The 16,777-nt window shown below is 39.3% G+C and overlaps 1 protein-coding gene across 3 annotated transcripts in view; it reads right to left on the reverse strand.

Annotated features, from left to right (window-relative positions):
• Positions 1–1,513: 1,513 nt before the first annotated feature.
• Positions 1,514–16,777, reverse strand: part of ZC3H13 (zinc finger CCCH-type containing 13) — a 45,157-nt gene continuing 29,893 nt past the window's right edge. For 2 of the 3 annotated variants that reach the window (XM_058044543.1, XM_058044551.1), the window contains exons 13-20: positions 13,358–13,901; positions 12,611–12,714; positions 11,147–12,163; positions 9,771–10,280; positions 6,600–6,755; positions 5,791–5,991; positions 2,588–2,751; positions 1,514–2,006 (exon numbers count right to left, since the gene is read on the reverse strand). In XM_058044543.1, the coding sequence (XP_057900526.1) occupies positions 1,836–2,006; positions 2,588–2,751; positions 5,791–5,991; positions 6,600–6,755; positions 9,771–10,280; positions 11,147–12,163; positions 12,611–12,714; positions 13,358–13,901 (2,867 nt within the window). In that variant the 3' untranslated portion in view covers positions 1,514–1,835. The remainder of the gene's footprint in view (positions 2,007–2,587; positions 2,752–5,790; positions 5,992–6,599; positions 6,756–9,770; positions 10,281–11,146; positions 12,164–12,610; positions 12,715–13,357; positions 13,902–16,777) is intronic. The other variant, XM_058044560.1, reaches the window with a different exon arrangement.

Below are 16,777 nucleotides of genomic sequence, written 5' to 3' on the forward strand. Positions count from 1 at the left end.
GTGACCACTTCCCCAGAGAGCTGCTCCAGTGCCCAACCACCCTCTGGGTGAGGAATATTTTCCTGACATCCAACCTAAACCTCCCATCTCAGCTTCATGCTGTTTCCTCTGGTCCTGTTACTGGTCACCAGAGAGGAGATCAGTGCCTGCCCCTCCTCTTCCCCTTCTGACGATGCTGAAAACCACAACGATGTCTCCGCTCTCCTCCAGGCTGAATGGACAAAGTGACCTCAGCTGCTCCTCCTATGGCACCCCCTTAGGGCCCTTCACTTCCCTAACTGTCCTCATTTCAGACACTCTTTAATAGTTGAATGTCTTGCTAATATTGTGGCACCCAGAACTGCCCCCAGCACTCGAGGTGAGGCCGCCCCAGCTCAGAGCAGAGAGGGACAATCCCCTCCCTTGTCCAGCTGGTGATGCTGTACCTGATGTACCCCAGGACAGGGTTGGCTGCCAGGGCACTCTTGACCTGCCATCAACCAGGGCCCCCAGGACCCTTTCCATGGGGCTCCTTTCCAGCCTCTCATTCCCCAGTCTGTCTGTACTTCCAGGGCCGTCCCATCCCAGGTGCAGAATCTGGCACTTGCTCTTGTTGAACTTCACATGGGTGGTGATTGCCCATCTCTAATTTATCCAGGTCTCTCTTCTGGGCCCCTTTGCCTTCCAGGGAATCAAGAGTTCCTCCCAACTTAGTGTCACTGGGAAGCTTAGTTAGCCCTTAATGAAGATGTTGAAGAGCACATGGCTGAGGATGGAGCCCCACTAGTGACAGTCACCATTCTGCTGTCACCCCATTCACTATAACCCTGGGTACCTGATCCATGAGCCAGCTGCTCACCTATCGCATGATGTGCTTATCCAGCTGTGTCACGGAGATCCCTTTTGTCCAGAATGGTACTTGAGAGACAGTAACAAAAACTTTACTGAAATCCAAGCAGATTACATCAACTGGCTTTCCTTGACCAACCAAGTAGGGTTACCTTATTGTAAAAGGAAATCAGATTTGAAAAGCAATTTCCACACAAAGCCCTGCTGGCTGTGACCAATGACTGCGCTCCTCTTCAGATGTTTTTCAATATGCACCAGTCAGTCCCTTTGAAAGCAGGCAGCATTTCCAAAATGCAGTTAGTCCCATAAGTACAGACACCTAAAACTGGTCATAAATAATTTCTGCAAGCTTTTTTTTTTTGCTTGCCTTTTTTTTTTTTTTTTTTTTGTTTATTTTTTTTTTAACTTTCTCTTTAATCAACAAAAAAGGAGTCTTAACTGACTGGACTAGGTTTTTGTGTCCAGAAGGAATTAAAAGAAATTTCCTTTACATTAAAAACCTACGTTAAAGATGGAAAAGAGCTAGAGTTTGATCCAAATCCACACCAGAGGCTACTATAAGAAAGAGGATTTGGAAAAAAGAAGGCAAATAGACTCAAGCTATTTAACAAATTTCAGAAGTGGACTGAGGGACCAAGGTGGTGGTGGATATACCCATTCATAATAAGGAAAAAGAGACACCGACAGTTTTCCTCAGTTTAATATCATTTGATGTTATAAACTGCTAAACCCAGACATTTTCACATTATTACACTTGATGCACCATAAAACAGGTTTATGTTACAGTGTAAGGTTCAATATTACAAAAATTGCGAAGACCTCCACACAGAAGTCTCAATTTTTCACTCCTATTCACATCTAAAACCAATACTTTTAACTGTGTACAAATGGAATATTTCCTTTCATCTTCTAGAGCCGCTTTACAACCACCAGTTCTAAACAGCAACACCAACACTGGTAGCAAGAAATCAACTCAAAATCAAGGAAGTGCCACTGCAGCCATTTTCTCAAGTCACACACACTTCCTGCTGGAGAGCTGGCTGTGGAATTTTGCTGTCCTCTGTCTTTTCCTGCCCAGGAACCTGGCACACAGTCTTTCGTTTGAATAACCGTAGACTCAACCGTAACAAGTCGCTGTCCATTGCTGCAGAATTTGTGTAAGTTTGTTTTGTTGCACCCTGTTGAAATTGGAAATGGAATTTTAAAAAAGGAAGAACTGAAAACAATGTCTTTTAATATGCAAGCTGGGAAATTAACCTCAAGTACTCTCAATAATTACAGGTTAAATCATACTAATCATATCACTAGAAAAGACCTGGAGAATTAATGATTTTTCTACTAGCATACAAAATCATAAAACCCACTGCAGAAGTTTTAGTTTTAACTTGGATTCTTACAATTCTTATAAAAGCACATGGAATCTTAAACAAGAAAGTCATTCAACAGTTACCTTTGAAATAATATTTTGCCTAATTATTTTTATTATGTATACTCTAAATATAGAAAATGCATCTCCAGAATTTAAACACCAAAATGATAAGAAACAGGAACTAGCTCTAGTCTCAAATTTAAATTAAGCTCTCATTTTATATAAAAAATAAATACCTGGCAACCTCTCTAAATAAAAGTCAGTTTATTATTTAAAGGACTAGATCTCCTTCAGAACAGCACACACAAAAATTATCTCTCAGAGAAAAGCTCTGCTTAGGGGCATCTGTGTTCCCACACTTTGCCCCAGCACTGTCAGCAAACCACTTGCCTTTTCATTCTTCATGAGCTGCTTCCGAATTGCAGAATCCCTGCGGAAGCAGAGTGCTTTGCAGCACGGACCCAGATTGCTGAGAAGACCTGCTCTCTCTTCTTTCCGCCGAAGTGCAGCCATGTTCAGTGCTCCCAGTTCGTGCTCAAAAAGGTTTTCTGCATCTAGAAAGAATTGAGATTTGCAGAGATTAATGTACACATGGTATTTTTGAACAGCACCATACAATCATATGAATTTTCTTAACGTTTTTACTATTTGTATTTCTGCCTTCTAAACAATATCAAGGTTTGGTAAAAAAAAGTATTTGAGTTTATAAAATAACACTAATAAATCCTTCACCATGGAAAAGGAAGGATGGATAGCCTTGTATTTAGTTTCAGCACTGGAAAGCAATATTGAGACAGCAATCACTGGGAAGCCTAAAAGTCAAGTGACAGCTTTGGACAGAAGACGTGCGATGGACAAAAGGTGTTTGCTTACCACTTGTATTAATCATAAAGTAGCCCAAGTTTCACTTTGCAAGACATCAGGTAACTGTGCTAGTGTCAACACTGTTTTTGTATGGCTAGGCAGAAGTGAAACACAACTATCTAGAATAATTTTTTCATTTGTGGTGGATGAACCTGGAGAACAAGTCAGCAGCTGCCAATGGACTACCCCTTCCTACTGGCTCACCTAAAGCATTTAACAGAACTCAAGGTGACAGGACCAGTCCTTCAACACATCAACCAGAAGAAACAGTGCGCAGAAAGAACACTTTTAGAAAAGATGGCTGTGAGGTGAATCTTGCCCTGCAACAAGCCTGTTTCTATGAAATGCAAAGACTAAAAGAGCACACAGGGCTAGACCAGAGCTCCTTGATTTATAGCCCTTTTACAATAAATAGGAAGACTGTCATGTAATAGACAAAAAGCTGGAAAGATACATGGCTGATCCAATCCAGCTGCCTCTATATAGTAAAGCTGGGTGTTCAGCAGAGAATTTAACACCTCACTCACGATGTGAAGAACCCTGGGAAAATACAGCAAAGCAAAAAAAAAAAAAGGCAAAAGCAAAGACTGCTTCAGCAGCTTGGCAGCATGAACACAGAAGAGGGCAAAGATGCATTTTTTTAAACCTCTTAGAACATGGATGAAACTCAGTAGTTTTTAAACAAGGTGTAAAGAAACAAGAAAGTTACATGAAATGAAGGGCAGGTTAAAGAGAACTGCTCTGAAGTCAAAGACAACCTCAATGGACAATCAACAAATGGAAATAAATGACAAGACACAAAAAGGCCACTTCAAAGGTAACATGGACAGCTTGCAGAGTCTTCTCAGATGCCAGATGCTTGCTGAGCATATCTTGCAAGTAAGCATGCCCTATCCTTAGAGGAACAATTGCATATAATAGACGGCAAGTCAGCTAAAAATCTCAATACCATCACATCACATACTACAGATTTTTGGTTCCAAAGAAAAAATAATTTAAAAAGCACGCCCTGAAACAAGACATCATTTCCCTACTTTCTGCATTTAATAGTATTACGAGAAATATTTCAATTTATTCCTCAACAAGAACAAAGATGGAAACACCAACCTCAGGAATAAGACAGGGAGACAAACTATACAATCATGAAGTCTAGTGTGAAAATGCTACACTTGCACTGTTACACTGAGCACACCTAGCCCAGATTCATTCAGTTTTCAGAGCACTGTATTTGTGCCTTTCTTTAGACTACATGTGCTGGGGCTGTGTAATCTCTGCACAGAGAACATTCACCTGGCAGATTGCAGAGGAAGTGCATACACTTGAAAGCCTACTGGCAGTGTAAAACTCTGATGTGTGAGACTGCACACACACACCACAGGGAAATCAAGAGAGGCACTCCAAATCCCCTATCCTTCCAGAGCAAAGTTCTGCTGACTCCAAGTATACTTAAGACAGTCCAAAGGCAGTGCTGGAGAGCCTCCTATCATCACTAAGGACTTTATTTCTAGGGAAGCATGCAGAGGTTGGTGAGATCAATTCGGGAATCATTTCAAACAGCCATGTGGAGTGATCCTGCAGTGCAATTGCTGTTGCAAGGAATCCCTGGTAAGAACTGTTGAAGAATACAGTGAAATTAAAGCTCACAGGGAGAGAGACACAGTTCATACCTTGACTATATCAGTTTGTATGCTCAGGAAGACTCAGTGTTTCATTTGATTAAAAAAAAATGTAGAAGCAGGGGTAATAGCTCACAATTCATACAGTTAAGTAATTTAAATGGCTTAAGATGGAGATCAGCACAGCTAAAAGTTTTGGATATTCCCCCCCCTGCACCCTACTTATCTGAGACTGTGAGGTTCTCAGAACAAGACCACTGCACAAAGAATAATGTAAAGTGAAAGGCATTGTTTCAAATTAAGAACTGGAATTTACTGAGTTAAAACATAAGCTCCACAGATACTATTATTTATAAGCCACAATTTTCTAACATTTAGATCCTGCAACCATTTGCATAGAGGTCTTATAGAAAGCAAATGTTTCATAGTCCCAGAAGAACCATTCTGCCATGCAAGTTGTTGCAAGCAGCTCAACTAGTTTCTGAGACGTGAAAGAGAAAAATGAGTACTCCTTCTCATGGAAACGCCCTGCTAACACTCAGAACTGTAATAAACAGCAATAGTACAATTGATACCTATGCCATTTGTCATGCCTGTCTTATGACATACATTTTGTTCAAATTCCAAACCTGTAAATTATTGTATTTCCCACTTTTAGTAGAGGTATAATATACATATTTAACTTAGTGCCTTCATTCTGATCCAAATCCCCTATCTATGAATTCTAGAAAGGATTCTTAGAATGAAAATAAGAAATCTTGTTTCTTTTTTGAAATACTACTACTATGTAATAATACAGTTCACTGGAAAAGATATTTAGCTCTCTAAGAAACTGCTAATACACTGTAGGCTAGGAAAGCATGAATGGTCTCACAAAACGAATATTCTACTAAGATAAAATCAATTTTGTTTTGTTTATCAGTCTAGACTTCCTCACCATTGCTGAAATCAAAACACTAATCTGACTAACATGATGCTGTATCACATTTCTGTAATTTTCACACAATACTGATTATACACTTTCTGTGGTCTTTGAAACCTAAAGTAATCAACATATTTCATAAGGACTTTTTCACTACACCAAAAAGACAGTTTAATCCCCGCAGAAGTTACCTTTAGGTTTTTCCAACACTCTCTGGCATGTCTCTTTTATTTTGGTGAAGAGCTCTGGTCCTGCCAATCGCTTGGAAATGCCAACTCTCAACATAACAGCACCTGGTGTGAATTTTAAGAGCGCAGCTCCAGGCTCACGTGGTTCTTTTGGCTGCTTTGGCATAAGACTGGACCAGTCTACATCTATAACATCCACTGGATCTGCAAAAACATTGACAGAGAATGAGTTATCACATCACCACCCCTTACTACAGCTGATGAATTTCACATGCGTGCACACAGCTATCTCCTGAAAGCAATATATATTAGACAAACTGTGTTCTGCAGACCTCTTGGACCTTTCATGTAAGATTGTCAAAACTCACTTGGATGGGTGGAAAATGGCAGAAATACAAAAAGAAATAGAAATAAAAAGCTATATGGATTTAAAAAAATTCAACCCATGCCTAGTATTCTGATTTATTTTTATTGCAATCCCTTTGTGAAAGGTTGCTCAGATCCTGCTTAGCCAGCAGGTTTGGAGATATTCTTTATGCATTCAGAAAAGTCACAGTACAACTGAACATGCTAAGATGGATTCAAATTAAATGCTCAGAAAGGTAGTTCACAGAGCCCAGATTACCCAATTGAACTTAGGACAATTAAGCAATTCCATTCTTCCCAATGCACTTGGAAAGCATTCAAGTACAGACAGAATCTGCTCACAGACTGCACTCCTAATTCAGAAATACTGTCAACATCACAACAGCATTATGTGCACACGGATCTAATCTTTATATTCAAATAATCACAAAAGGGGGTTGATATACTTTTACCAGGCATCTTCTCATCCTCCTGTTGATCCTCACGCTTTTCAGCATCACCTGCCAGAATTTCATCCAGTTCATCGTCACTGATAGGCTCGTATTCTCCAGCACCAGACCCCAGTGACTGCACATCATTAGTCTTTGCCTCATCCTCTCCTCCTGCAGAGACAGATACATACTGTAGCTTAAAGCAATCATATTTGTTTTCTAAACATGCTGTACACTGTCTGAAGACAAAAGGCTTAGCAAAATTAACTGTTAGCTTTTAAGAACAAGTATATTCAACATAAAAACTGGTATTAACCCAGAGAAACAGTGAAGTTATACCTCCCATATACAATGCAGCAGTTTGAATTTTACATACACTGGTCAATTTTTTGGTGCAGTATTAGTCAAACTACTCACAGAAGGCCATTTTCACAACATACATGTTGATGATCTGATATCTGACATGAAGTTTACAATAATAAATAGTTTATAAAAAATTAAGTTACTGCCACAAAGTCTTTCAGATGCTTTAACATATTAATCTAAAATCAGGATTCAGTCCAAAGGCCCTAAAATAAGTAACAAAACTCCAAAATACAAAAGGTAACAGGTATCCTGAATGAAACAATATGTACAGAATTTTAGATTCTTTGTAGCAGTCACAAGAAGAGCTTTTAGAAAGCCATGTCAAACTTCTTTTAGTTGTTATTACCCTCCTTTCCATCCACATACTATCTGCACACACAAATACATGTGCTTAATGTGGAAACATTTCTTAGGACCTGTGAACACAAGACACTCAAACACTGAATTCTGCAGTTCACAAAAGGGACATCCTCTCACCTCCAAGACTGAAAGATCTGACTCAAGCACTTAAAAATTCCATTGCTCCAAACTCAGGCTTTATTATGATTCTCCAACATGGGTACTAACAATGAGCTGTGACACACAAACTGCACAGAATTGACAGGGATCCTCCTCTGTGAATGACTATTCTGATACCCTCCAGCTCCCTCAGCCAGAGTGAAACTGCTTCCAGTTTAAGTTCCCCACCTGTTCTTTGGGGTTATTTTCAGCTTGCTTTTGTGAGGGAAAAAAAAATAGCAACCTCAACTAACCTAAAAATCAGCAAGGAAAAAGCAAGTAAAAGACAAACCAGTAGAGCATAAACAAACTACTCAGACCATCTGGCAATGCTCTGGAGGAAGCATATAGCATCTTAGGTATTGTTTAAGCCCACTCCTAAAGCAAACACATTAAGTTCAAAACATTAAGATAATTTAGTAATATCCTGAAATATTTTGCTAAGACAATATACAACAGTAATTTGCCCAAGTAAATACCACATACCTTCCTAAAATCAGCCCATCTAATAAGTTTTCTAACAAGTTTTTCCTTTTTAGAAAGGAGAATAAGGTGATCCACACTAGATTTCATTTTGTGTCTTATAACTTTAAATATTCACTGCCTGTAAGATCCATCTGCTGCATCCACACTGATATACCACATACACTAGCTCACCAGTGCTATGTGCCTGGACCCATCAAAAATTTACTGTAATAAGAAATTTAAAATAATACAATTCATAGTTCTCAATGTGCAATTTTTAAAAATTATTTTGTATTTTGAATTTCAAGTAAAAATTTGATAATTTCTAGACTATCTTTTATGACTCTTATGTGGAATTGTACTTATATATTAATTCTGCATTAAAAGCTCAACTGAATGGAGCAATGTAAAGACGAGTTACAAAGTAATGAAGATAATGAAGTATAGTAAACCTTAGAAAATCATAACCATGCTATATACAATGTTTTAATAAAATGGAATGCCATCTAATATTTTACAAAATAGATTTTCCTAAAAAAAAATAAGAAATCCTAAATATACCATAACACCCTACAGATGATAACCTGCAGAGAATTTAGAATATAACCTTTGAAAAACAGACAAAAGCATACATCACAAAACTGAAAGGCTAGACCTAAGAACACATTTAACATGCACAGCCTATATGGTTATAGATGCCCCCTTGGAAACAAGTCATGCACCCAAGAATGGCCTTTCATGACCTCTTTTCTCAAGTTACATGGTACCCTCAGATTTATCACACCATGCTTTTCCTCTAGTTTAAAAACAGTTAATTCTGTCTATTGTAGCAAAATCAGGCTTTTCCAGGCTCATTTCAAATACTATCTTTGTCAAGTGCTTCCACTCCACCGGAAGGAGTGGAAGATAATCTCCTTAAATGAAACTTTCCCAACAGGATCTCTCACCTCTAAAGACCACTTTGTGAGTAATCAGGTACAAGACCTAAGTACTAAATATTCCTCACCATGCTCTTGAGACAGCATTTGATTTAACTGCCCAAATCAACAATGAACACTACAGGTAATTCTTACTAAGAACGGCAAACACAATGAGCATAACCATAACATACACCATTTACTCTGGATTTAGACTCTTTCTTTTATGTTGTTCATGTAAAAGCACTTCCCAACTCTCTGTTCTTGCAAAGCTCAAGCTTCTAATCCAAGTAACAAACTGCTAGGAATTTGTCAGTGCTTGCCCCTTTCTAAGCACACTTACCCCAGTATCATTAGGGCCAGTAAAACAAAGTTGCATTTTCAGCTGATATTACTGAGATCACCTCAGATAAGGTTAGATCTGGAAAGATCTGTAAGATTACCTCAGGAAAGTTATTTTGGGACCATTGTGCCAAGTCATACATATGTTTCACCTACTAATCAGACAAATAATTCTATGATAATTGGGCTCTGGCAGAAAAAAACCCCTAAGAAACAGTTCCAAGTCCACATTCTTTCTTTTTCACTCATTACCTGTCACTCCCAAAATAAGAAATAGATCTTAAAATGATATAACAAGGCAATTAAATTTTGGTGTTATCTTTTAGTAAACTGCTTATTCAGAATCATTGCATTTTTGTGAAATTAGCTCGGATAATTTATGCTTCTTTGCCTCAAGACTTCTCTAGAAATTAAGAAACAGCACTGACATAACTAACAATAAGAAAGATGCTCATCAGATTTCTCTCACTGTCTGCTTCCACAGCAGAGAAGCTGAAGTCAATAAGCTTTTCCGTAAAAAATTATTCTACTTAGCACTATGCTAAAAGAGAAAGAATAATACACTTGTTAGTCCAGGTTCTTTCCCAGAATAGCTCACCTTCTAGACTCTCTACCTTTTCGGCCTCATTTCCATCTTCAAAGCCTTGTGAAGGTCCTAAATCTTTGTCTGTTTTCTCCTTCTCTGAAGCCGCTGAGTCCCGGCAAGCACCATCAAACTCCTTTTCGTGATCTCTGTCCAGTTTTGTTTCACTGTGCTTTGTTGATTCCTTTTGAGAGGAGATGTCAAGAGTTCTCTCTCTCTCCCTTTCAGCAGGATCAGGCAGCTGCCGGTCCCTCTCTCTCTCCAGCTCCCGTCTTTTCTCCCTGTCCCTCTCTCGCTCCCTGAGTCTGTCTCGCTCCCGGCTCCTCGGCCAGTCCTTGTCCACATCTCGGTCCCAGTCCCTCTGCCTCCCCTCTCGCCTGTCTCTCTCTCGTTCCCGATCGTGGTCATGTCGATCTCGCTCCTGGAGCCTTTCCCTGCTGTCAAAGGACCCAGATCTGGAATGAACCTGACGATCTGACTCAGGGGAACTTCTTCTTGAGCTGTGGCTTCTTGAATCTTGACGATCTGGATAAAAGATTATATATATAAGCATGACTATGACACAAAAACGTAATACCATTTTTCTAGACCAAAGCATTTTAAAGATTCAGGAATGAAAATATACTTCTCAAAAGAAGCATCATCAAATTAACAATGCTTTCACATTGCCTTAGAAGATTTAACCTTACTTAAAAACACAAAGTAACTTTTGCCACTTCCAAATTTTTATAACATGTCTTTTAAAAGTTACAAATGCCTTAGTTAACAAATGATGAATTCAGAAAAATAATTTCAGGCATGTAACCATGAGAAGAACAGAGAACCAAAATGCTTTCAGAAGAAAATATTTTTGTATTGATGCTGTTTCAGTTTTAAAATATTTTACCTATTGTTTTTTTCACAGCAACTACACACAAAAATTGTGACAATTCTGATTTGCAATGAAGATGATTTCCATGTGCATTAAAAGTATGCCTAACAGGAACCATAAAATATGTACGTAATTTTGCATAATTTCAGGAATTTCTATACCAAAATTAACCCTAATAACGAATTGAAGAACATTATTTAGATGATAAAATTACCTCAATGTTCTGTTAGCACAAGCATTTTCTCTGTGAGGTTTTTTTGTCCTACAATTTACTTTCTTCCCCAGACAGCATGAACCAAATCCAACTGAATGTTTTGGTGTAAACAAAATGGTAATCCTGCCCACTGAGAATCAGCTTTTCAAATATATTAACACTTGCAGAAACCTTAATTCATTCTAGTTTTACAGTGAAATGCAGACAGGACCTCCCTCTCCTATCACACTAATTAGAGCCATGAAGAACAATTTGGGACTTGGACACAGAATGATAGGTCAGTGTCACTAAAATATAACTCATTACCTGAAGATGTGCTGCGACTGGGCTCCCCTCGTTTCAGCTGATCAATTCGGGACTTCCTTTCAGTGATTTCTAAGCTCTTCTTCTCCCTGTCCCTGTCCCTATCCCTGTCCCTAGAGCTACTGTGCAGGATCCTCTTCCGTGCAGTCTGATCATCTCCACTGCGATGCGCTGACTCATTGGAGGGGGATCTGAGCCTGCTGGAGGCGTGGCTCCGATTGCTGCCGAGGCTGCTGCTGCGCTTCTGGTCCACAGGCTTACGGTGTGCTCCATCCTCTATAGTAACATGAGGGGCTTCCACCTTTTCTACCCTCGTCCTGTGATTTTTTCTGTGGGAATCGTCAGCGGTTCTTTCTGGAACAACAATGTCACCACGTTCAGGAACATCTTCATCTGACCAGTCACTAAATGTTGTATCTTCTCTTTTCGTGGGGGCTTCTGCCACTGCTTTCTCAGGTGGTGCTTCAATCAGTTCTTCTTTAGTTACAGGAGGGGTTCTTGGGCCTTTTTTCTTTTTATGATGTGGAACAATTTCTTCGTCAGAAACTTCAGAATCACCCTTGGATCTCTTCCGTTTTTTCTCCACATTTTTTCTTTTTTGACCTTTCTTAGGGGAAAAGACCTGGCTTTCCTCGGTTGCTGGTTCATTAGTGTACCTTTCCACCCCACTGTCATCGTCTTTCTTCTTCTTTGTGGTCTTTTTCTGTATCTTAGATTTCTTCTTGCTGTCATCATGCATTCTATCAGAAGCATCTCTTTCTTCAGAAGGACGGTGTCCAAGATTTTCCTGAACCCTGGACCGGGAACCTTCTGAAGCATCTGGCTGCTCTCTTTGCTTATCTGCTGAAGAAACTCTCTCTTTAAACTCTGGCTCTTCATAGCGTCGGGAACTTTCCTTTCTGTCCGATTTTCGCTCTTCTTCTTTCCAGCGACTCTGCCGCTCCTCCGTGACGTGAGAGGGGCTCAATGACCGGGATTCCTGTGGCCGCACAACCTGGCTCAGGAGTCTGTGCTTTTCATCTGCAAAATGAGAAGGAAATGAGAAAAAGAACATCCTGTTTTAAGAAGAACATTTTTTCATAGCCTTTATTGTGTAGGAAGAACATGTGAGCATTTGCTGTCTTCTGCATGCCAAAAATAAGTATCCATTAAAACACATAGCCCATTACTTCAGTTAGATTTCTTAGGTTTTTCTACTGCTGCAGCAGCAAAAGACAATTTCCAATTTGGTAAACATGCACCTTACACAGAAGATGTGGAAGCCACTATCACCTTGTAGACATAGCACATAGTGACAAAATGAAGATAAATGACAAATAAAGATGAAGAAAAATTGTAGTGCTCATAAAAATATGGAGAACAGTTATAAAACTTTCCCCATGTTTTATGTGTTTAAAATTGCAAGTTATTTTCCATAGGCAGAGGATAACCTGTGCCCAGCTGCAGAGAGAGCTCACTCCCACTTACTTTTATCATCTCCACTGTTGTAGGCATCACTATCAGGAGAATGATCACGGCGACGTTTGGGTGATTGACGGGGACTTGGACTGCTTTCGTTTCTGTGACGCTTCCTGCAAAAGGAACATGAACCATCAAATTTCTTTAGGACGCTTTGAGTTTATCATCAATACAATTCCTGAAGTCTAAGCACCTCATACAGAAGACATTTAAAGATGTCATGAAGTTCTGTAGTTTCCTAAGTTGCCATTCCAAGTAACAGCTATGCACTTAAAGGAAGCACAAGACAACACTGAGGATATTTTTCATGCCTTCACTGGTAGCCTTCCAGTGCTGGAAATTTGGTAGTACAAAGTCAACAAACCCTGACCCAAATGGCTGCTATTTGAATTTCAGACTTCATAATGTACTACAGTTTTCTACTATGTTTCCATTAGAGACTGTATTATTAAAGGCAAGACAATGCAAGCATACATAAAAGGGAAAATTACATTGTCAGACTCAACTCTTAGCTCATGAGCAGTTCCATGATTCAGCACTAACAAAACACTGGAATAACTTCACCAGCATAGTACCAATTTGGGGTCTACCAGCATGTGCCACACAGATGCAGGGGAGACAGTCCCACACCAAGCCTATGCATAAATAGGTTGTCTTCTTCCTTAAGATACTCCCCTGCCTACTAACTTACCAAATTCAGCAGTAAAAGACTACCATTTTTTTTCTTTGACTGAAGTAACATTTAGATTCACTCACTTGGATTTTCTTTCCTCGTGGACATCTCTTGAGCCTCTTTCTTCTCGAATATCTTCTCTCTTATCCCTGCGGTCTTCCCTTCCTTTTTCTTTGTCGTCCCAGTCTCTCTGGCGGTCTCTCTCTTTGTCTCTGTCTCGACCTCTCTCCCTTTCGCGCTCCCGCTCCCGATCTCGCTCTCGTTCTCGCTCCCTTTCTCGTTCCTCCCGCTCTCGCTCCCGCTCCTTCTCCCTCTCCCTCTCTCGTTCCCTTTCCCTGTCGTGGTCTCTGTCTCGGTCCCGCTCACGCTCCCTGTCTTTGTCCCGCTCTCTGTCCCTCTCCCGTTCCCGAGCACGATCTCGTTCCAACTCTCTTTCTTTCTCCCTCTCTCTTTCCCGGTCTCTTTCTCTTTCTCTCTCTCGGTCCCTCTCCCTCTCTCGCTCTCTCTCCCGGGCCCTTTCATCTCTTCTGTCATCAGAGCGATCCACCCTTCGCTCCTCTCTCCTCTCATCCCGCTCGAGATCGTCACTCCGTCCTTGGTGCCGTACCGGCGAGCTTGCTCTCTGATCTGCAAACACAAGCAGGTTTGATTGCCAAGTGCTGAACAGATATACACAGCTTCCCCTGCACTAATAAAAAAAGAGCCTTTGTCTTGACAATCTAGATCTTGGTTTGCATTAAATGAAAAGCAACTCCCTGCAGAAACTTGAATATTCCCTTTGGGGAGGAAGGAAGACAAAAAGCAGAACTAATTTTGAAAGAAGTTTTCAACATTGAGGAAGAGGGCTTTGCCTACTAAACCGAAAGTTGCCAAAAAATCTTTACTTTTTTATTGGATTTTTCTGAATAGCTTCAAAAGACAAATGTATGCATCACAATGTAGCTATTACTATAGCATTACTCAGTGATTCCAAATCTGGTATAAAATCTTAAAAAGCTGAGAGGGAATGCATGCATAAGATATGTTAAGACTTCTGTACAAAGATTTTACTTCCTAAATCTATTAGGAATCAAGTACTTTACAAGGATTCAAGCTGTTTACAACACAGAATAAAAGTTTCTGCAAAATTAGAAATATTGGCTTGTCTCATCACAGACGAGATCCCTGCACAGAAACACACAACCAAATCTACAAGATAGGGAGAGGCAAGGATGAGATAGGGGAAGCAGAGCTGCCAGAAGTTTTAAATTGTGCTCATTGCAGAGTCTTACAGTTTAGAATCTGAGTTTCCTGTTGTTCAGACAGTGGATTAGAGTCAGAGGGAAAACTAAACATGTAGAAAATGACTGATCCAGAAGGATAGTGAAATCTGATTTGTCCAATTGTATTCATTTGCCACAGCCTTATCTATGTATTCTTCATGGTATTTTGGATATTTTTGAGCATTTCTGTAAGTTTTGACTACTTCATAGCAATTTCTATGCTCACATTAGTAGTATTTGAGCCACAACAAATCAATACAACTATTTTCCTACAACATATATAGAAGAACACAACACAAAAGAGGGAAAAAAGGGCATGAACAGAGATTGGTATTTCTCGGTCCATTACTCTGAGGCTGAGTGCACTTTGCTGTAAATTGAGACAATGTCCACTAGGCGTGAGCGGGCAGAGTTTGGACAGAACTAAATCAATAAAACGTGCATTTCCATCAGTTTAATCAATTTTCATCCTTGAGTGAATTAACAATGATTTAGTGCTCCCCTGTTACCACATAAAATTAAAAGCAAAGCTGAGTGACATTTCTGCCTTTTTAAAAAGCTAAACCATCAATCCACGCAATCGGTTCTGTGAACAGGTTTCACATGTTTTAATGGGGCCTACAGCACTGTAATATGATTTACTCTGCATACCAAGTATTAGATTTTTATAAAGAAGTTCTGCAACTCCTATTTGTTATGTCAGTTTTGGTGACAAAACATCCACATGAAAGTCTTATGTGAATCAAACACTGCAAGTGTATTACACAATTAAATGCAGCTAGTCAGCACTTCTTATGTGACTTCATTTTTTGAAGTACTGCTCCAGTGGTTGTTTGAAACACTCGCATATTTGCCTTAGTTGAATAAAGACAGCTCAAATTTGCAAGCTTGCATTTAAAAATCATACTCCTTGGATATCACAGAATCAAAATATATCTCAATTTTTCTCAGAATGACAGACACTAAAACTGCAGTCTAATTAGGGAAACTGTCTTGAATTGTAAATCTGAGGACTTACTACTACAAAAAGTGATCTCAGTTTTTAAGGAAGAAGACAACAAATTTTGAATTTATGCTCTCTATTTTTCCCCCCAAAGGGAAACACAACCCATTCAAAGCAACTTCCCTCCTAGAAATTTATTTTGTAGTCATTGCATGCTTTTATTTCTAACTTTTTTTTTCTGTTGGTTTGGGGTTTTGTTTTGGGTTTTTTTTGGGGTGGATGTTTGCTGTTTTTCTTAATAAATTAAAAACCTGCTAAGATATGAAGAGTACAGAATTATACTATATATATCTGTATGATTTATTTGGGCTGGGGAGGTGAAAAAGATGAAAGCCAGACTGCAAAAGCCAACCCCCAGGACATGTTCAGTCTTCAGGATTTTTCAGCTGACATGAAAAAGGAAGCCTGGAGTTTAGGTCTCTTGAAATCCTGCCTTGAAGATGAGAAAGAATCCGAAGCAGAGCCTTTCACAGGAACAAGCCACAACAGATCTGTTTCAATAGGCTAAAAAGTATCTTTTGAAGTGGCATACAAAATAGCTCTTTGAAAAACTGAAATTACACAGCAGCTAGAATGTATCTGTCACCTGTAAATCAAAATTCAAGGCAGAAAATAACCCACTGTAATTTCATGTTTAGTCTTCACAGCTCCTCTTTCAATTTTCACGCTATTTTCATTTCCCTAACTCCTCCTGTTCTCTTAATTGGTGAGCAATACAAATATATTCCAGAGTGTAAGCTGGTCCTAAGCTCCTTCAAGCCAACACCGTGCACTTTCTGGTACAGAAGTCTGACATCTTGCATACTATGTCAAAATAAGTCTTGGTCTTGCACGCTGTTTTCCTGATCATTGGTATCTGTATCAACGCTTAGTTAATAATTATTGACAATAGCAAAGCACTCATCACTATTCAACTTCCCAGACAATAAATATTTGAATTAAGCATAAATTTAAACTGTCACTTACTTTAGTAGCAAGTAGTCCATAATTGTCATTCTAGTTTAGGCTTTCTCCAAAACACACTCAAGCAATTTACAGAACAAAAACATAATGTTTCTATACAGGCAAACAGAATCAGTAACAAAACGCAATCATGACTCTAAGCTTAACATGCTTGTGAACCACGAAGTGGAGGAGGAGGCAATGGAGTTGTACAATGAGATCCCTTGAAGTTTAGTTTTTTTAATAATACTTGGATGAATAAACACAGAAGATGCCAAAACCTAGCCATAGGGCTG

This window comes from Melospiza georgiana, chromosome 2, assembly GCF_028018845.1.
Source record: "Melospiza georgiana isolate bMelGeo1 chromosome 2, bMelGeo1.pri, whole genome shotgun sequence".
In the NCBI taxonomy this organism is placed as follows: domain Eukaryota; kingdom Metazoa; phylum Chordata; class Aves; order Passeriformes; family Passerellidae; genus Melospiza; species Melospiza georgiana.